This window comes from Micromesistius poutassou (assembly GCF_964030765.1).
Source record: "Micromesistius poutassou genome assembly, chromosome: 5".
NCBI classification, from domain to species: domain Eukaryota; kingdom Metazoa; phylum Chordata; class Actinopteri; order Gadiformes; family Gadidae; genus Micromesistius; species Micromesistius poutassou.
In genome coordinates, this window is record NC_140275.1 from 6,566,259 (window position 1) to 6,587,904 (window position 21,646).

The 21,646-nt window shown below is 44.9% G+C and overlaps 1 protein-coding gene across 1 annotated transcript in view; it reads right to left on the reverse strand.

Moving 5' to 3' along the window:
* The window catches only part of LOC311343997 (uncharacterized protein), a gene marked incomplete at both ends in the record, with an annotated part of 68,924 nt that overhangs the window by 40,184 nt on the left and 7,094 nt on the right, over positions 1–21,646 (reverse strand). Inside the window, 14 exons of the mRNA XM_084468943.1 lie at positions 39–468; positions 3,921–3,963; positions 4,764–4,893; positions 7,411–7,958; positions 8,904–9,089; positions 9,428–9,563; positions 10,020–10,199; positions 11,451–11,657; positions 12,037–13,369; positions 13,839–14,068; positions 16,334–16,407; positions 16,552–16,675; positions 18,582–18,699; positions 18,844–18,943. Of these exons, the coding sequence (XP_084325069.1) occupies positions 39–468; positions 3,921–3,963; positions 4,764–4,893; positions 7,411–7,958; positions 8,904–9,089; positions 9,428–9,563; positions 10,020–10,199; positions 11,451–11,657; positions 12,037–13,369; positions 13,839–14,068; positions 16,334–16,407; positions 16,552–16,675; positions 18,582–18,699; positions 18,844–18,943 (3,839 nt within the window). The remainder of the gene's footprint in view (positions 1–38; positions 469–3,920; positions 3,964–4,763; positions 4,894–7,410; positions 7,959–8,903; positions 9,090–9,427; positions 9,564–10,019; positions 10,200–11,450; positions 11,658–12,036; positions 13,370–13,838; positions 14,069–16,333; positions 16,408–16,551; positions 16,676–18,581; positions 18,700–18,843; positions 18,944–21,646) is intronic.

Genomic DNA, 21,646 nt, shown 5'->3' on the forward strand with positions numbered 1-21,646 from the left:
AGGTCCTGGTGTAGCTCCTCTCGGTCCAGGTGGATGGCCTCTAGGTCCGGGCATAGCTCCTCTTGGTCCTGGTGTAGCTCCTCTCGGCCCAGGTGGCTGGCCTCTGGGTCCTGGTGCAGCTCCTCTAGGTCCGGGCATAGCTCCTCTTGGTCCTGGTGGTGGTCCTCTTGGTCCTGGTGTAGTTCCTCTTGGTCCTGGTGTAGCTCCTCTTTGTGGGGTCTGGGTACTGGGCCCTCCAAACATTGAAAAGAACCCTGCCCCAGGAGATTCTTTAGGTGTGTTTGAACCTGGGATGATACTGCCAAATAATGAAGACCCCCGTGGTGGAGCTTCAACTCCAGCTGGCCCTTGTGAACTTGGTGGCTGCTGTGTGGCAGGTCCACCAAACATTGAAAATATACCTTTTCCTGTAGGTTCTTGTGGTGGTGGGGCTTCAACTTCAGCTGGCCCTTGTGAACTTGGTGGTTGCTGTGTGGCAGGTCCACCAAACATTGAAAATATACCTTTTCCTATAGGTTCTTGTGGTGGTGGGGCTTCAACTCCAGCTGGCCCTTGTGAACTTGGTGGCTGCTGTGTGGCAGGTCCACCAAACATTGAAAATATACCTTTTCCTGTAGGTTCTTGTGGTGGTGGGGCTTCAACTCCAGCTGGCCCCTGTGGACTTGGTGGCTGTTGTGTGGCAGGTCCACCAAACATTGAAAATATACCTTTTCCTATAGGTTCTTGTGGTGGTGTGGCTTCAACTCCAGATGGCCCTTGGGGACTTGGTGGATGTTGTGTGGATGGTCCACCAAACATTGCAAATATACCCTTTCCTGTAGGTTCTTGTGGAGGAGGTTCTTGAGCAGCAATAATAGTAGTAGTGGAGTCAAGTGGAGTAGGAGTAGTTGGAGCACTCGATCCACCGAACATGGAGAAAAAGCTTTTTCCAGGAGGCTCCTGTGACTCTGAGGCTGATGGCGTTGGGGAACTGAGTTCCTGTGAATTCTGTGTAGTTGAACCACCAAACATAGAGAGCAGTCCTCCTCCGGGGGTATCTGTGGTAGAAGAACCAGGAAGAATGCCACCAAGAATTGATGATCCCGTCTGCAAAGAGTTCTGCTGTGATGTTACTGTGGCACCACCAAACATTGAAAATAAGCCCTTGCTTGGTTGTTCTTTAAGAGGTTCTGGCTCTGGCTGGTCCACTTTAGATGTTGTCTCTTCCTTAGGTGGGCATTCCTGATGAGATGATATAACAAGACTTGACTCTGGAACATCCTTATCAGCTTTGTCATCAATAGGTTGAACTTCAGACAGAATTGGAGATACTTCTTTACTGGGCAACTCATCTGGAGACTTCATTGCCTCAGGCTGCTCTAAAGTTTTATCATCCAGCCTTTCTTGAATTTGTCTTTCAACTTTAGATATGGCTTCTTCTGACATATTCTCCAAAGTACCAAGTTCCTCTCCAACCAAAGCATTTTCCTGTGTTTGAGCAGGTGCTGTCAATTCTTGAGTTACATGGCATTGTTCTTTCTGTTCGTATAATTGACCAGTACCAGGTTCAGCAGTTGAAGAGATCTCAGATTTTACTTCAATGTACTTCAAAGGCTGAGTACCATCCAACATGTGTGATTTATGTTCATCTTCCTGGGCAGGCTCCACTAAAATAGGCATTTTCAGATTATCTGATGCCTCGATGGCTATAGTACTCTCAACATCTCGTATTGGTGCTGAGTCTTTACTATCAGGGAGCACTACTTCAGAAGGTGTAGTTGTGTTACAAACTGTATCTGGAGACTGTTCTGGACTCCTTGAACCCGTCAGTTCATTTTCCAGGAATTCATCCTCTGGTGAACTAGCAGCAGAGACAAAAATATGTGGTAATCTAATGTATGGTCTTGGCCCACTGGGATCAATGCCTGGTCCAACTGGTAGCGTTTCTGAGTTTCCAATGCCAATGTGCATTGGCCTTTGTGAATCTACTTTTTCCAGTGATACATTTGCTCCAAAGGACACCTCTCTAACATTAGCAGAGTGCATCTTTGACGAAATTGTTTGTACTGTGTCTTCCAAGGTTTGAAACTGTTTTTCTGTAGTGACAATAGGCAACTCCCTACCCATTGCCTTGCTGGTTGGGCTGGCATGAGATGTTGTGTAGGGAGCTGTTTGATCAGGGCATTCATTGGCAGGAGAAAATAATATTTCAGGGCCAATTTGAGGGATTTTGTGATCAGCGGTTGTCGATACATTTTGCGATTGTTGTGGTCTGACAACAGCAGGTTTAGTCGCAAAACTGGCATTTGCAGCTAAATCACTAAACTTTGATACCAAACTCTGGACAGAACCGGGCCTAGCTGAGGATTGACTGGAATGCATTTCTGTGCTTGGTTTGTCAAGATTCTGGGGCAACAATACTAGAGGTTGCGTTGTGATGCCACTTCTTTCTGAGACCACAGGTTGAATTGTACCATCAGCATGTAGGACCATGACAGGACATTGGCTTGATCCATATTGTATTGGCACTTGATCAGGTTCCCTGTTAGACATAGCGACTGGTGGTACACTCTTCTGCTGCACGTTCCAAGATTGAGGGGGATGTGGAACTTCAGATCTACCCTGCACTAGCTGAGTGCTGGAATAGGGCAGCGTCTGTGGTTGAGCTGTAGATGTAGATATTGAATGCTGACGACTTGTCATTGCTCCAACCTCAAATGCGCTTTCATCAATGCTTCCCATACTTTCCACGGTTGGCTGTTTGATGAGAATTGGTCTTGAGGCCATGGCATGTGGGCCAGGTGTACTTTGTTGCATGAGTGTTGGTTTAGTACCATATTTATATGGGAGTAAATCTACCCCTGCACTTGCCTGCTGCTGTTGAGACTGTTGGACTGCTTTCTGTGCTGGGTAAGGCTGATATTGAAACTTTTGGGATTCAATGACACGTGAAGTATTGAGCTGCTGATAAGCAATTTCTTGTGTGACTACAGATATCCTGCCATGTGTATCCTGAGTAAAAGTCATGGGAGACTCTCTTGCCATGTTAATGGGAATGGAAGTAGGGGCAGCAGACTGGGTCGGTGATACATTTAAGTTCGGCAGTGGTACAGCATTTCCCCTGGATGGTAAAGCAGATTGTTCACCTAAATGTTTTGCAATTCTATCCTGCTCAGCTAATTGTGGTTTCTGATATGAAGAAAGCCAAATATTTTCTCTCACTACATAATGGGTAGCTGGAGGAGTGGATGTGTGCTCAAGGTGATGGGTTAGGTGATGGGACAGGTGAAGAGTGGAAAAGTCCTCTGCTGCTTCATCAGTCTGGATAACACATCTACTGTCTGGAACGGTCACAGTTAGATCAACAAGATCTGGGCGGGTTTTCTTCATTGAGTAAAAGACCCTTTGTCTTCTATCATCAATTTCCTGTTTTGCCATTGTCGTGAAATCCACAGGCATTCCAGCTGCATGTTCAGTATATGATTGATCAATAACTCTGGTTGCTTTGGGGATTTCATGTGCAGAGAAATCCATGGGTGTGTTATGAGACTGAGGACCATCATGTGTATTTGATCTGTTGAATTTCTTATTTGTCTTAACTGCACGTGATATGGGATCTTCTGTTCCGATGTCCTGTGTTGGCTGCAGTGACAAAGTTCTTGGTAGCATCTGGGGCTTTGACTGAGTGGGCTCTACTACTAGTGATAGGCCTACAGAGCTGTTCCATGGTAGGCTTTGCCTGTCCCTTATCAGTGGTACAACACTGTTCAGATCCACGGGTTGTTCTGGTGATTTCTGCTCTTGTATTGGAGACATATCCAAAAGCCCTTTAATGGAATTGGCTGGTGCTGACAGTGTTTGGTAGGTTTGGTTGTATAGAGGAGAACATACATCAATAGATACACCTCTGAAAGATGTCTGTTGTTGATGAAATTGGGTACTAGCCTGTGTCTGTTGGCTTATAGGCTGCTCTTCGGATGATGTCTGTTCAACAATCAAAGGAACACCAACAGAGTCTGTTCTAGCACGAGCAGAGGCAGATGGTCTTGTCCTTACTAGTGACATTGGATCTGAGGCATTTGGCACCATATCTTGCTTTATTACCTTTGCAGACATATCCAGGGTACCTTTCACAGAGTTTGCTGGAGCTGATATCTCTATCAATGACTGGGTTATAGACGACTGAACCATAGGCTGTGACCTTATCCTGCTTCCGTTAACATAAGTATCCCCTGCAAAGGTATAGCTATAGAGCAGCTGATGAAGAACATGACTCTTGGCTTTTGATCCATCTGTAGCTTGCTGAGGCTGTTCTGTTGTCAGAGCTTCAGGATGCTTCTCTGTCAACTTTTCATGTGGAATTGATTCGACTACTAGTGGAACACCAACTGAATCTTTTCTGGCAACTGCTCGAACTGTTGGCTTAATCACAAATGACACTGCTTCTATTTCACTTGACTTTGCAACATGTTCTTGGGATGTTTTCAATGTCTTGGTGGACATATCTAATGCTCCTGGGACACATGCATTCTGATAGGTTGAAGTTAAAGGGGACATCTCATGGGCTGGCTGCCCAACTCGGGCAACTGATGAGCTTTGCTCCAATTTTTGCTGGACATGTGATTGGCCTTGATTATCATCAACACTAGGTTTTGAACTTGTAAGAGACCTCGTCTGGCCAATTGTTTGACCTTCACAAGCAAATAAGTCCTCTGGAGGGATATCCACAACCAATGGAAGACCAACAGAATCTCGTCTGGCCAGTTCACGAGCACTCAGCTTACCCCTCATAAGTGGGATAGCTTCGACAACGTTCATATTGGTGGTTTCTTTAGGATGAACTTCAGAGAAGGTGGCAGCATATCTAGAGGACATGTCTAGTGTGGCTTTGACTGCATTAGCTGGTGCTGTGGCCTGCAGACATTCATTGAAATTTGGCAAAGACTCTGTAGAGTGCCGTAAAAGTGTTGGTTCATTTGTAAGCTGCTGTCGCCAATTATCCTTCATCATTTGCTGTCTTCGTACAGAGCCTCCGACTTCTGCAACTATAGCAGTCGAAATCTGAGGATACTTATCAGATGCAGTCTGTACATATTCCTGTGTCTGTCCCAGTTTATCAGGGAGTACAGCTCTAAGATCAACTGATCCAGGGCAGTTAGGCCTTTGCTTTTGATCTTCATGGTTTAATGGTTTCTTTTTTAACGACAATGCATTGCTATTCAGATCATGGGACTGAGCAATTGTTTGTTGAGGCTGGTTTGGTGGAGCTTTCATAGACATGTCTAATGTGGATTTAACTAGATTTGCTGGTGTTGTGACCTCCTGTTGTTTTTGTAAAGATCCACTGGTCATAGAGTGAATTGGCTGCATTTGTAATGCAGGGGAGGATTTGACATTTTGCAGGTTAATTTCTACCTGTGGTCTGACAGAGGTTACTAAAGGCAAATTAGATGGGGGTTGTTGCCGGATAACTCCATTGTGATTGCCCCCAGCATTGACAGAATCAACCAGTGAAACAGGAACTTTCCCTATAATTGGACTTTCTGACCTGTCAGAATGAGTTGGGGGCGGTCTGGGGGGCGTGTCCATTGCGCTGCTGATCAGTGTTCTGTACCCTTTTTGGCTACTCTCATTGGAAAGAGATGCCCTGTGGGGCAAGGTGGGGGTTTGGCATTGCCCTATCAGTGATGTACATTCATCTTCATGGTTTAATGGTTTCTTTTTTACCAACAATGCATTGCTATTCAGATCATCTGACAGAGCCGTTGTTTGTTGCGGCTGGCGTGGTGGAGCTTTCATAGACATGTCTAATGTGGATTTAACTTGGTTTGCTGGTGTTGTGACCTCCCTACTAGTCACAGATGGGGCCTGGGCAGAAACTACCATCCTGCTTTCCCCAGGATATCTATCAGTAACTGTCTGTCTAACTGGTTTTGTTTCAATCACAGAGTGAATTGGCTGCGTTTTTAATGCAGGGGAGGATTTGACACTTTGTCTGTCAATTTCTACCTGTGGTCTGACAGAGGTTACTAAAGGCAAATTAGATGGGGATTGTTTCTGGATAGCTCTATCTCGATTGGCCCCAACATTGACAGAATCAACAAGTGAACCAGGAACTTTCCCTATAATTGGACGTTCTGACAGGTCAGAATGCGTTGGGGAAGGTCTGGGGGGCGTATCCACTGCGCTGCTGACCAATGTTCTGTTGCCTATTTGATTAGTCCCATTGGAAAGAGAAGCCCTGTGGGGCAAGGTGGGTGTTTGGCATCGCACTCTCGATGATGTATTGTTAATCAATATTGAACAGTTGGAATGTCCTTGGGATGATATACCAGGATATTCCATATCATCCCATTGAGCTTCATCTTCCTCAAACTTCTTTGTCAGATTTATACCTTGGAGTCGGTCATTGTCAGTTCCACCACTTTGGGCCTCAGCTTCCTTCTGCTTCCTTTCCTTGATTCTTTTACATTTGTACTTTGTAAAGTCTACCACTTGATCCTTTGTTGTGTCTGTAGGTTGTGGGATAGCAGGAGATGCTTCTTTGGCTTTTATTATTTTCTCTTTATTGGTGCTTGCAGAACAATCAAGAGCTTTATTTCCCAGCAGTGAGTCGGGAGGAGCACTGCTGTGCTCAACTCTATTGTGGGAGCATCCATTATAAGGCGTCAAAGGGGTGGCGTTAAGAATATGCAATTGCGGCTTTCGTTTCTGAGGTGGACTCTGTGGCTGCTCAGAAGTGGAGGGAGACTGTTGTTTTGCTGTTGATGTAGAGAGTACAGAGGCCATGGGTGCTTGTGGCATCTGTGGATAACTCTGGGATGGTTGTCTTGTGAGATGAACCCTCTGTGGTGTAACACGTTGTGAACCAGCACATGCACTGGGTAGAACCTTACTAGAAGGTGTCTTCATGGGGGAGTTCAATTGAGTTTTACAATCTGTTTGTGTACCTGGAAGTTTACTTCCAGATGGTGCAGTCACAGGAATTTTGGAGGCTATTTTGGGCTCCTGGACATTTTTAGTAGCCTTGATGCCCTCTGAAACGTTGAAGGGTACAGATGGTGATTTGGGTGTATTTGAAGTAACTGCTGAAACCATGAAACTTGACTTATTTTTGGGCATGTTTTCATGGTTCTCATCTACATTTCGTATTCTTATCTCAGGTATTGGAGAAACTTGCTGTTTGTAAGAACATGGGGAGGCCCTAGGAGTTGTGGATGAAGGACTGATGATATCTTTAGTTATTTTACTTTTCCAATATGGACCTATTTGACTCTCTTTTAGTGTTTTCAACGTCAGATCAGCAGCATCCAATCTCTCCTCACAATAACTAACATTTTTTACTTCACTATACCCATTATGTACTTCACTATACCCATTTTGTACTTCTTCCATTTTAATCTTTTTCAAAGTGTAACAAGTAAAATCTACCGGCTGTTGCAATTGGGAAGATATAGATTCTTGAAACATTTGTGAGAAACTTTGTAAATTCATGTTCATTATTTTATCGCCTTTTCTTAAGGCTGAGGTTAGATCCACAGGAGCACATAGGAGCTGGGTATTCTGCTGTGGGTCAGGAATCCAGAACCCATCATCCTCATTACTGAGTGGTATTTTGAAACCACAAAGGGTTACTTTATTTTCTTTATGTTTCAAAGCATTAGCAATGTTTTCTGTGATATTTCCAAGAACATTCATATCTTCTGGAGTGGCGCAAGTATAGAGGTGTTTTCCAGCTTTGTCGGTCAATAATGAATAAATATATTCTTCATCTGTGTAAATGTAATACCCACAATCCCCTTCATCAGCTGGCCACCACATGCCTTGGTCCAATAGAGAGATCCACTGTTGATACCATTCCTGGTCCTCAAAAAGATCTTCATCTCCTGCCATTTCTTTGGTCCGACTTAGATCCACAGCACCATGCGTCAAATCCACTGGGCCCCTTTTGGCTGCAAGACGTTTTAGAAACTCTGTAGCTGAATGGAGATTTATTTCCTTTTTATCTGTTTCAACATAATTATTGACCATTTTATCAACAGCACTGCTGACATCAGGGATGACACAGTCAAGAGATTGGCACCTACTTAGCTTTGTTCTGGGCTTCGTTGTAGAGAGGTTTACAGCACTAACTATCCATGGTTTTCTGTTTTTATCAAGATCATTTAAGTGGTCACAGCTGCTCCACGACTTTCGGTCACTGACACTCATGTCAAACAAAACAAGGTCTTCATCTGGTTCCAGAAAGCCATTTCTGGTGTCAAACATTTGGGAAGCTGAATATCCCCAGGGGTGTGAGGGTATCTTGAATTGACTGGTGTCAATTTGTTTTGGATCAAGCCATCCAGGATTCTGCCAAACAGGCTCAACAACCGTTGGAGGCATGTATCCTTGGCTAACCTGGTAGCACTCATTAGCCCGAGCCTCAACAGCTTCAGCAAGGGCATAGTCATTCAGCTGCTGCCAAAGAAGGGCCTCTATGAGACACTGATGCTCATATAGTTCTGGTGGAATAACACCATGCTCTGCAAAGTTGTATAAAAGATCCTGGTAGCCGTACTCCTCTGCAGTGCCATACAATAGCCGTTGAATTTCTTCAAGGTAGCGCTGTGTTGGGGGGATGGTGGGATCTTGCAAAATGTTTGAGGATTGATGTGCTTTATCAGCTATACATGTTGTTTCACTGGTGGCTGTAGTAGCATTCGTAAGGACATCTTCTCTACCTTTTGATAGTAAACGACTGAGCAGACCCTTTTCTGTATCAGCAGTAGCCAGATTATTGCCATCACTGTTGTTTCCTGATTTGAAAATGTTGGATAACAAACCAGGAGTTGTACTACTTGTACTGGTTTTCAGCTCCTCTTTGCAAGGCTGGACAATTGGTGCCTTTGATGTTGAGGTCTCATCTGAAGCATTAAACCGACCTGAGAGAAACCCTTTCTGTGGTAAATTCTTTGAATCTTTGTTCGCTGTGACATCCTGGGAGGACTGCGACTCCACTGGTCTGGTTCTCTGAATCTGTGGGCGCCCCTGACCTGCTTGAGCCTGCTGCTGTGGAATTGCAAACTGGGGCTTCTGCTCAATAGTTGGTGATGGATCTTCTTCGGTTGCTGAAATTTTACTTAACAGTCCAGAAAGAATTCCACCTGATTCAGCCTTAGGGGGAGCCTGTCTTGGTTGTGATTCGTTTTCATTCGATGCAAGCTTAAGAAAACCTGAAAGCAAGCCGCCACTTTGATTGGTTTGCTGGTTAGCTGTTGCCTGTTGTGGAGAAGTCTGACTAAATAGTCCAGACAGGAATCCGCCTTGATTGCTCGGAAGGGGTTCTTGTTGAACTTCAGATTGAGCTTGTACGCTTGGTGTATTGGTCTTATTACCTTGAAGGCCAGTCTTGGAAGTGGATTGTTGGGGTGTATTGTCAGGTGTTAACTTACTGAAAATCCCTGACAGCAGTCCACCCTGCTGTGGCTCAGAGATAGACGCAGCTGGTTGTGGAGGTATCTGATTTTGTCTTTGTAAAGGTTGTCTGTTACCTTGGTGAGTTTGCTGCTGGTTTGGTTTATTGTCAGGGTTCTGCTGCTGTGCTGGAGGCGTAGGCCCCATTGAAAACAATCCTGAGAGGAAACCCCCTTGTTGATTCAATGGTTGTTGAGGTGCACTCTGACCTGACCTTATGATATGTTCCTGTGCTGGTTGAGTTTCAGGTGGTTGAGGGGAATCTGCCATTCGGTTAAACAGTCCAGAAAGTAGACCTCCAGGACCTGCGGCTGGCTGCTGTGCTGGAATTGGCTTTTGTCTGAGTAGATTCTGCCGGCTTCCTGATTGCTGGTTCGCTTGGTTGCTTGGGGGACCACTGTCTTGTTGCGGTCGTGGAGGCGCTTGGTTTACAGAAGTGTCTGGTACAATACTTCCAAATAGACCAGATAAAAACCCGCCCTCCTGAGGCTGCTTTTCCCCAGAGGGCAAACCCCCTTGTTGATTCAATGGTTGTTGAGGTGCACTCTGGCCCGGCCTTATGATATGTTCCTGTGCTGGTTGACTTTCAGCTGGTTGAGGAGAATCTGCAATTCTGTTAAACAGTCCAGAAAGTAGGCCTCCAGGACCTGCGGGCGGCTGCTGTGCTGGGATTGGCTTTTGTCTGAGTAGATTCTGCCGGTTTCCTGATTGCTGGTTAGCTTGGTTGCTTGGGGGACCACTGTCTTGTTGCGGTCGGGGAGGGGCTTGGTTTACAGAAGTGTCTGGTCCACTACTCCCAAACAACCCAGATAAAAACCCTCCTTCCTGAGGCTGCTTTGGTCCTTGGCTTGACCTTTGACTGCCAGGGCCTGATAGTGGCTGGGATGAGGCAAGAGAAGGTTCCACTATCTTATTAAAGAGTCCAGACAAGACACTGGTTGGTTGATTGGTTTGTACACCTGGAGCACTTTGCTGGGGTAATACCTCTGGGCCTTTGAATAAACCTCCAAAGAAGCCCCCGGATGGTGGTGTTGCTTCCACATTTGGAGATGTTTTCTTTGTTGTTTGACCGGACAATTGATTTTGATCAGACTGTAGTTCAAGGGTTGCTGGCTTTTGTGAGCCTTCGTCCAAAGAACATATTTCATGTAATTCATTAGAAGTGACTCCTTGCTGTGATGGAGGTGCATCACCTTGAGTCGAAATCTGCCCAGGACATTCCTTGTGAGCATGCTGATCAGTTAGATTAGACCCTGGCTCGGCAGGGGGGGGTCCAGCAACGGTGTCTGTGGCCATTTTTATGAAGCCAGACAGAAATCCACCTTCTGAGCCCTGCTGTTTTAACAGTCCAGAGAGCAAACCTTGTTGTTCTGGTTGAGATTGAACCTGTTCTGGGTTTTGATCTTTAGACAAGGTGTCTATATTGGCATCAGTGGGACACTGGCTTGCGCCATCAGGTATTATTTGCCCTTTTGGTATTGATTCAGTTTCATTCAAACCTTCAGAGATGTTTGGCTCAGCGTTTGGCTCAGTTTGACCGCTGGGCTCGGTCAACGTGACAGTGGGCGGGACATGTGATTGTATTGGCTGCTGGGCTGAGTCTGATGGGGCCACCTTGAAGAGGTTAGAGAACCATCCTGTGTCTGCATTCCCTTTGGGGACACCTTCAAGGAGTACAGCACGACTCGGAGGCACAGTTCTAGCTGGGCTGGGTGAGGCGCTTTTGGTATTATCTTCACCAGAGGCAAACTTAAGAATCCCAGAGAACATGCCTCCTTCAACCTTGGTTGCCTGAGCTGAGACTTTTTCAGATGAGAACATTTTGAGTTTGTTGCCTAAAAATGACTCATCTGCAGATTTTGATTCGACCTGCTGAGAGGATTCACCGGATGTTGATATGAGGGCGGACAGTGATTTTTTGAAAGGGCTGAAGAATCCTGTGTCCCCTGTGCTACTTTCTGGCTTTGGTTCAGAAACTGCTGAACTCTTTCTTTGTTGAATATCAGGTAGCTCACCAGATGACTCCATCTCAGGAAGGAGCTCCACCGAACCACTCCCTGAACCTGGTAGAAGATCGACCGAACCTGTCCCTGAACCTGGTAGAAGATCCACCGAACCACTCCCTGAACCTGGTAGAAGATCGACCGAACCACTCCCTGAACCTGGGAGAAGATCGACCGAACCACTCCCTGATCCTGGCAGGAGTTCCACAGACCCACTCCCTGAAAATGGCAGGAGTTCCACCGACCCACTCCCTTCCCCAGATAGCTGTTGATCTGCATGTGAGGCTGACCTCCCAAGACTCCTGCCTCTATCTAAAGACTCTTGTCTGGATTCAACACTAGCGGCAGAAGAACTTCTTTGCTCTCCAGGCTGGGGGGACGATTCCCGGGAAGTAGGAGCACTAGAGAAAAGCCTCATGGGACTGAGTCTTCCTAACACAGAGTCAACCACTGAGGTTGGTTGGTTCGGGGTGGTCTCACTGCCTTGTGAGCTTTGGCCAGCTTCCGCTGGACGACTAGAATCAGAGGAATGAAAAGGCAACAAGGACTGAAGAGTGAACTTCTTTTCAGGTATAGGCTCTTGTGGGGCAGGGGGTACTATGGCAACAGGAGGGCTAAAGCTGCCAGATTTGGGAATAAAAGAAAGAAGCTTTGAGAGGCTGTTCTCGGTTGTCGACGGAACTTGAGTGGTATTTGTTTCTGTAACAGCGCCCTCTGTAGCCTCACCGCTAGGTTTAGAAATGAAGGAGAGTAGTTTTGAAATGCCAGAATCTGGTTGGTGTGGTACAGGGGGAGTAGATGGAGATATACTTGATGCTTCTGGAAGCTCAGGATTAGGCTTTGAACATGTCATTGTGCTGAATAAGGAGCTCATGGCATTCTTTACCCCTGCTATGCCTTGTTCAACACTACTCTCCTCCTTCATTTTGACCTCTTCCACTTCATGTGTTTCCTGTTCATTGCTTTTAGCTTCTTCCTCTTCTTCAGGTACTTCCTCTGGTTTAGCATTTAGTGTATCAGCTTTGACCTCCATTGGTAATTCTGGGAGTTTTCTTCTTATGGGTTTAGGCAGAGACTCATAGTTGTTGATTTCCTCCTCTTTAACTGCCAGGTATTCAGACACTGAATGAACCAAGTTCTCTAGCTCTCCCATCGCATCTATGTATTCATCTATGGGTTCCTCAATCACTTCCTCCTCTCCCTTCACACGTTCTTCTCCAGGGCCTGTTCGCCCCTCACCCCAATATTCCTGCCCTACATATCCTTCTGGATAGTAGTAACTTTCATACTCAAATGTGACATCCCCGTCCATAAACGTCAGATCGTCCAGCCCCTCCTCAGATCCAAATGAGTACCGCATCTCATCTGAACTGATGGAGCCATACTCGCTCCTGGCCCAGTGGGCCTCCTCCCTGGCAATCTCCTCCCTGGCAACCTCCTCCCTCTGAAAGGCAGCGTAGCTCTCAAGTGTTCCCTCCAGTGCAGTTTTGGCCCATAGCCTGGTCTTGTACAGTAGGCCGTCTCCGGCAGCTTGTCGTCGTTGCTGTTTGACCGAGGGAATTATGTCAATTTCCGGAGGGGATGATTCATCCTCAAAACTGCCGGCCTCCCTGTTCACCAACCGCACTTCTCCACTGCCAAACGTGGGTGTCCTTCCACCAGGTAGACTTGTGTCATAAAAACAGTCTTCTGGATCTTCTGGTGACATGTCGCACTCTACAGTCTGATAAAACCTGCTCCCTTTGGACTCACTGCGGCTGTTGTTGATGTGGTAGATAATGCTTTTGTCATCATCCTCCCACTTCTTCTGCTCATCATCTAAGTAATCATCCAAGACCCCTGAATCAGGTACCTTGTACCTCTTCTCCCAGTCCTCTACTCCCATACCAGAGTCCACAGGGGTCATTCTGAAACCCTGAGTGCTCGACCGCCTGGGCACAGACAGGAAGCAAAATAATGCAGGGCCATGCAGAAAGGATGCAAAGAAAGAGAAAAGGCATTTTAGAAAAACAGAATATAGTCAAATCCAAGAAATAAGCATGATAGAAAAAACTGAAAGTTTGAAAGTGATAGATGAAAAAACAACACATTTAGTGTTTATGATCATCTTTACAGAAATGTTATATAACACTTTTAAAACGGCTTTGAAATGTTAATGAAGTTGTGTGTGTGTGCACCTGAAGAAAGACACATCTTCAAATAATGAAAAAACATGTTAGTGTTGTGTAGTGACATGTAGTGACTATGTTAGTGTTAACGGCACAGTTCAATCAATATAGATAAATACAAATGTATGTGTTTGTGTACAAATATATTTAGGCACATACATGTTTACATATGAACGCATGTATATACACAGGAATGTATGCATGTACGAAAGTATGTATGTCCCACATTTACCTGCTTGCCCTAGCTTCCCTTTCATCCAGCTCAAAGCTCTGTAGGGATTCTCTGGACAGGGAGTGTTGGGGAGGCCTGCCAATGGGATACTGGTGTGCGGAGGAATTGTTCTGGGGTGTGTTGTGGTAGCGTGGGGGTCTTGTAGCCATCTCATTGTGGTAGTAACCACCTCGGTCATCCACTATACTGTCCTGGTCATCCAGAGCTGGAAGACAACCGTAAATCCACTTCTTTAACCAATAGGATAGCATATACAGTGACAGAAATAGTGCACAATAGTTTTTACTTCTAAAAACCTCTAATATGTAATACAAACATTTTAAAATAAGGTTAGCGGTTAGGAAGAGTAGATAAGAAGAAGAGAAGCTAATTACATAATAATACGATTAATTTTAACAATTCTAATTATAAAAATAATAATTATAATAATTATAAAATATAATAATATGGACATACTCCTTTCGTTTCGGCTGAAGTAACTCCAACTACCTGGGGGGTTGGCAAATGTGTAAAAAAAGAAACAAAAAAAATAAAGTTTCATTTGGCAACTAGACAATGTATTCAGTAGTCACCGACAGCAAGGCCAGCTACATGAATGCCCCCTTCGGAGACATGCCGAAGCCCTGGGACGTTGATCTCTAATGTTGTGGACAACCTTCCGGTTACGAAGATCAGTAGCTCTTGCGCTAGCAACTATTCCATGCGCTTTCTAAAGCTAACAAGCCCGCTAATGCACTAGCATGCTATAGTCCTCACACCCTAATACTTACATACACTCTTTATAACCTAATGATACCATTTTAAAATCCAGGTGTGGAAATGTAACCGTTAAACATCCCGTATGGATACTCTGTTTGAAAGAACCTACTTTGGTGATAACATAAACGTAGCAATCCGCATCAAGTATAAAGGTTCTCTATCTTTATGGTATGCTTAATACTGGGGAAATGTTTTTTGCTTGATGTTATGTTCCATGCTGTTATATATATTATATAACAGCATGTATATATTTTATATATTTTGATTTTGTCTTCAAACTTACAACACTGAGAGGGGACGGATGGCATAATTCTCTGGATCTCCTCCTTTGGAGATAATTCCATGGAAGAGACAAAAGTCAGAAAAGAAAAGAGGAAGAATAGAATGACACAGCAAGAAAGAAAAAGAGAAAAAAAACGGAAGAAAGAAAACATATCACATTGTGTCATAGGGTTGCATGACAACAAGACGGCTGTGGTCAAAGAAACAGCTGCCAGCATTGTTAAAAGAAAAAGTGTAACAGTTAAACTGATATTAATCAGTTGAACTAAATATTATTAATCAGGGAATTATTATAAGTAGCATAGGGTGACCAGACGTCCCGGTTTCACCGGGACAGTCCCGATTTTGAGTTGCGTGTCCCAAGTCCCAGCAAAAGCCTGTCGGGACGCTTAAATGTCCCGGTTTCCACCAACCACTATGAAATGTCCATTTTGGATTACATTCCTTGATTACATCCCAACGTGGTCTTATTATAGCCCGATCATTAACTAAAAACCACATAGAAACATTAAAGCATCCAGCATATGATTTCAACAATGTGTGAGGCCATACGCAACAGGAATGATCGCACAGTGGAATGCTGCACGATTTAATCTGCACAGTGGAACGCAGCTCTCGTCCACCCAGCGGACGAGCGCAGGGCGGAGATGTTCGCACATTTCAGAAGCAGGGATAGATTCCGTACAAAAATGGGTCTAATTTGTCAGTTTGCCGTGTGTCTGCCTGTCAGAAATGCTCTCGTTGAGCTGATCTTTTCCATAATGAACAATACTTGGACTGACGAGAGGAACCGCATGACCGTTCCACCTTAAAGGCGTTGCTTGTTACGCGGGCCAATTTTGATGACACCTGCCTGCAATTCCACAGCAGGCTGTCAGCAAACAAATCGATTTTAGAGCAAATTCACTCACCGATTTTTTCCCCATTAGTCTTTGTTGTGAGCAGTAGTCCTATAGGACAGTGATCATGATTTGCCTCAATATCAGAATAACACCCATAGGATAAATAGCAATGATTGGTGGAATGCCATAAAGTAGGTCTGTATATGCAGTGTATTGTAGTGTCCAGGCCCTGCATGTACGCTATGAATCAGAATTAATTTTTAGGTAGTGGCCATCCCCAAAATGCACCAGAATACAGGAAATCAGGAAATCTACCAAATCAAAATGTTCCCCCGTCCCTGACTGTGCCCCACAAACAAATTGAATCACCAGCCACCACTGGTCCTACGCGTTGAAATTTAGCTTAATATCGGCGTCTATGACCTCACATGCACGTGCACTAGGGTCACGCGCAAAGTGTCCCGGTTTTAGTTTCAGGAAATCTGGTCACCCTAAAGTAGCATTATGTCAATTCATTTAGAATTGGTCTAGCATTAGGGACTAGTCAGTGTTAGCAGTTAAGGGTTAGGACTAGGGGTTAGGTGAAAGGGTTTAGCCTTAGTGGGAACTCACCTGTCCATGGATGTGCATGGTGTTAATCCTGTCCAGTTTGCGCGTCCAGTATTGGGCTTCGTCTTCTGGTATATCTGGGGAGAGATGTAGACCAAATAATGCAGCAACAAAGATGTGTATATGTGTATGTGTATGTGTGTGTGTATGTGTATGTGTGTGTATATGTGTGTGTGTGTGTGTGTGTGTGTATATGTGTGTGTGTGCGTGTGTGCGTGTACCAAAGGGCAGCTCAAAGCGAGTGTCCAGCAGGACTTGGTGGGGGGTGGGGGTGCTGGTTCCACAGATCTCCTCCTCCCTCATCAGGAGCTCAGAGTCCAGTTGCAGCCAGTGCCCTAAGCCCTCCTGGCCCACCCAGAAGAACACAAAACAGCCCTCATTATGTTCAGAATAAATAATATTGAAATGAAATGTAAGGGAAATATATGAATGGTAAAGATTTACATGTTGGAAGTACTCCAGACATATGATGGTGTAGGTTTTGAGTTAGCTCAGATTCCTCCCCAACTCATGATTTGTCATAGTCTTTATTGGTGCAATATTACGTTTGATAAATATGAATGGGTTAGAATTAGGGTCCGATAGGGATAATTTAGGTTAGGTAACTTGGTCAGGTGTGTTACCTGGTCAGGTGAGTTAGTTACCTGGTCAGGTGAGTAGGTAACTTGGTCAGGTGTGTCGTATTACCTGGTCAGGTGAGTTAGTTACCTGGTCAGGTGAGTTAGTTACCTGGTCAGGTGTGTTGCCTGTCAGGTGGGTTTGTTACTTGGTCATGTGTGTTACCTGGTCAGGGGAACTAGCCTGCCTAAAACGTAGTAAAATTCTAGGATATCTGCCTGCACGGCTGTGTTGTGAATACAGCAGTCACATTGCCGGTGTTCTGCCAATTTTTGCTCCCTTGTCCGATTTTGCTACCCCTCTGCGCATGCGCATGCCAACAATATTGATCTGCGGTGTAGTAGTGGTCTAAAATACACATAGGCCCAATTCGGAAAGACAAATCTCCTAACCTTTATGCCACCTTTCCTTAACCTTTGTGGAAAACGTCATTGGGTCAAGGAGAGATGAAAAGATGCTTCCTTTCGAACATAGGAAAAGACAGCACTGTTTAAAATGAATTTGACTCCTTTTCCTAACCAACGTCATTGCGCAACGGCGAGTATTGCTGACCTCTAGCATCTCTAGCGTGGAACTACAATTTTCCGAAGATAGACTACAACAAGTGCTCTTTTGATCCATGCGTTCGTGTCGCATTGATTTCAATTAGGTTGTCACCAACAGAGAGAATCACTTTGGTCGGACTTGGCCAACGGGAATATTTTAGGCCACTTGAATCCCAATTGATGTTGAAATTAACTGCCTCCATTAGTCTTTCTTAAATGTGAAGTTGGCATTTTATTTTCTTATGGTGTAAATTATGGGCTACGAAAATAACTATTATAATGTTGGTCTTTTATGAGTTCTTTAGATTCCTCGCCTTCCTCGCCTCATAATTTCCTAAGCAAAAAACATAATCCATAATGCATCCATAATGTACCCCTGAAATCGGACAAGGGAGCTTTTGGCAGAACACCGGTAGAGGCACGTACAGACACTTTTACATAGAGCGAGCCAACCAATCACAAGACTCCACTGAGGATGCATATGAAATCGACGACTGTTTATCTGAATGAGCCAATGCTTATTATCAATACAGTGTCTTATTTTTGCAAACAAGCTTATTTTTTCTCCGAAACAAGGGTTGAGTTAGCGAACCTATCTCAAGAATTTGAACCTGTGACTGTTGATATTAATGAGCCAATGCTTTTGGGTGATCCGATAATAATATCAATACAGCCTCTTTTTCAAAAGATTACGGAAACAGGACAGGTTCCGAAATAAGGGCACTCCACTCAGTGTTGCATTGCCGCCCTCTGCTGGACTATCTCCCGGTCCGTACTCCGGCGTCACCCTCCGGTGTGGACGGCGCAAGACAGAAATGTTCCAGAACGTAGCTGCATGTGTGAATAACGGTGACTGGAATGTTATCCCAGTAACTTACCTGCAACTATGTGGTTAAAGGGCTTTAGTTATCTGTTCAGGTAAGGTTTTCATCTGGTCAGCTGAGTTACCTGGTCAGGTGTGTTACCGGGTCAGGTGAGTTACCGGGTCAGGTGTTTTACCGGGTCAGGTGAGTTACCGGGTCAGGTGTGTTACCGGGTCAGGTGTGATACCTTATCAGGTGAGTTAGTCAGCTGGTTAGATGCATTACCTTGTTAGATTGGGGGATGCTGTCCAGGGTGATGAGCGTTGTTCCAATCATCGTATCCCAGATCAGACCTTTATTCCACAGTTCCACCACCAAGCTTGAATCTAGATGACTGATCTCACTATCATACCCATCCACACACATCGCACAATAATTTATGGTCAGACTTACTACATTACGTACTGTTTGCTTGTACTCAAAGATCCATTAAAAGATGCAAAATGATGAAGAAGATCAGATGATGAAGAAGCAGAGAGATTCTTACAACATGAAGTCCTGCTCCCAACATGGCAGATTTCCCCGGACCGTGATGGTGGTGCTTTTAACCTTCTGCACCTTCAAGGTCACGTAAGCATTGAACTTATCTGGGAAAAAGATCAGAAAATTAGCAAATGAGAAAATTAACAAGTGGAAATCTTCTCAGCCCGGATACTTGAGGTGGGAGGCTAACTGCTGCATTAATCACAGAGGTTCAAACTCTTCAGTGTTTCTTTAAGCCATGTAGAATTCCATGCGTCCGCATAGAAGGTAGCCTACATTTCATTCATATGAAACTGATAATACCAACTGTGTGATTGGCTGAATGAAACTATCACAATAAACAGAAGGCCTTAGGCTGATTCATTTTCTATACATCCTGATTATAAGTCCTACACTCCAATTACCCCCCCCCCCCCCACACACAGGTCCAACAACACCACTACCCCCACCTACAGGTTCTACCACTGCACACTACCACTACCTACACATACTACCACTACACACTACCACTACCCACAGGCCCCACACCACCACTACACACTACCACTACACACTACCACTACCCACAGGCCCCACACCACCACTACACACTACCACTACACACCACCACTACACACTACCACTACCCACAGGCCCCACACCACCACTACACACTACCACTACACACCACCACTACACACTACCACTACCCACAGGCCCCACACCACCACTACACACTACCACTACACACCACCACTACACACTACCACTACCCACAGGCCCCACACAACCACTACACACTACCACTACCCACAGGCCCACACCACCACTACACATTACCACTACACACTACCACTACCTACAGGCCCCACACCACCACTACACACTACCACTACACACCACCACTACACACTACCACTACCCACAGGCCCCACACCACCACTACACATTACCACTACACACTACCACTACCCACAGGCCCCACACCACCACTACACACTACCACTACACACCACCACTACACACTACCACTACCTACAGGCCCTACCATTAACCAGCTACAAGCCCTACCACTACACACTACCACTACACACCACCACTACACACTACCACTACACACTACCACTACAACACACTACCACGACACACCACCACTACACACTACCACTACCAGTGTTGGGGGTAACGAGTTACAAAGTAACGGATTACAGTAACGATACTACTTATTATTTTTGGTAACAAAGTAAAGTAATGCATTACACTAAAAATATCGGTAACTACACTACTACATGTTTGCCTGTGTGTGTAAAGTTCTGATCTGTTTAAGTGGTGCATGCATGCGTGCTCTGTGTACTGCAAGCAGCACAGTGTGTGCTGCTTGCAGCACACACAGCAGCACACACGGCACGTTGCCATAGCGATCAATTTGAGTGACGTAGCCGCTGGTGCGAAGGAGAGAGGGAGGCGGAGACAGGGGGTTTCGGTCAGTGGCGATATTCTCACTACTTTCAGTTTATAGCTCGAAAGGACAAAAATATTCGAGTGAAATGCACTCTATGCCCAGGCAACAGGTGTCTTTCAACTGTCGCAACCCAGATTTAGAAAAATACTAGATAAAATACCCGCAACGCGCAAGCCAAGATCCGACAGGAAAACAATTTCCCATTACCTAGACAAGTGTTATTCCGACATGGAAGCAAAGCTCAAAATAACTTTTGAGTCCCTGGATCATGTGTCCATCACTGCAGACATTTGGTCCGCCAACAACAAAAGTTACTAAGGAATGACGGTGCACTGGATAGACAGCATTAGTTTTAAACGTGAGAAGGCTGCTCTTGCCTGCAAGGGGGTGAGAGGAAGACACACTTCTTCATAGCTTGCGAAATAGATCAAGTTTATTCAGCCTTTGGACTATCACATAAAGTAACAGCATGTGTCACCGCCGCTTAAGTGCATTTCTGTTTTAATTGTATGGGATAAAGTGACTTTTATTTTTATATTTCTCATTGACCACTTAATTGTAATAATTAATATTATTATATTATATTTGTTTGCCATGAATCTAATAACAAGCTGGTTTTGTTCTCAGGAGAAGATGCTTGTTCTCATGTTTCCAAATGCCTGTGTTTTGAAAGTACTGATTGACCTCACCATAGACTCCTTTATCCTGTTGTTTGTGGATTTTACAGTGAGGCATATTTCTTTGTGCAGACAGGGATATTGTTCTTTCATATGGTTTTAGATGCCATTTTGTATACATTTATACAATAAACACTAAGTGATGATAGGGCTATGGTGTTTATCCATGTATCTACACAGTAAATTAAGAAACGGGAAAGTAAAGTAATAAGTAGTGTAGTTTTCAAATGCAGTAACTAGTAGTATAGTTACTAGTAACTATTTTTTTTGAGTAAATACCCCACACACTACCACTACACACTACACACCACCATTACCTAGAGGCCCCACATCAGCACTACACACTACCACTACCTACAGGCCCTACCACTACACACTACCACTATCTACACACACTACCACTCCCTACAGGCCCCTCACCACTACTACCCACTACCACTACCTACAGGCCCTACCAGTAACCAGCTACAAGCCCTACCACTACACACTACCGCCTCCCATACACACCACTACACATCACCACTACACACTACACACTTCCACTACACACCAGCACCTCCTGCAGGCCCACCAGGGGACTTTAAACTGAACGTTGGCCCTCCCTCTTAGGTCTTGTTTTCTCTCATGCCTGGAAGGACCAATCGGTTCCACCCCTTCTGTTCTCATGTTACGCCTCAGCGGGAGTGTAT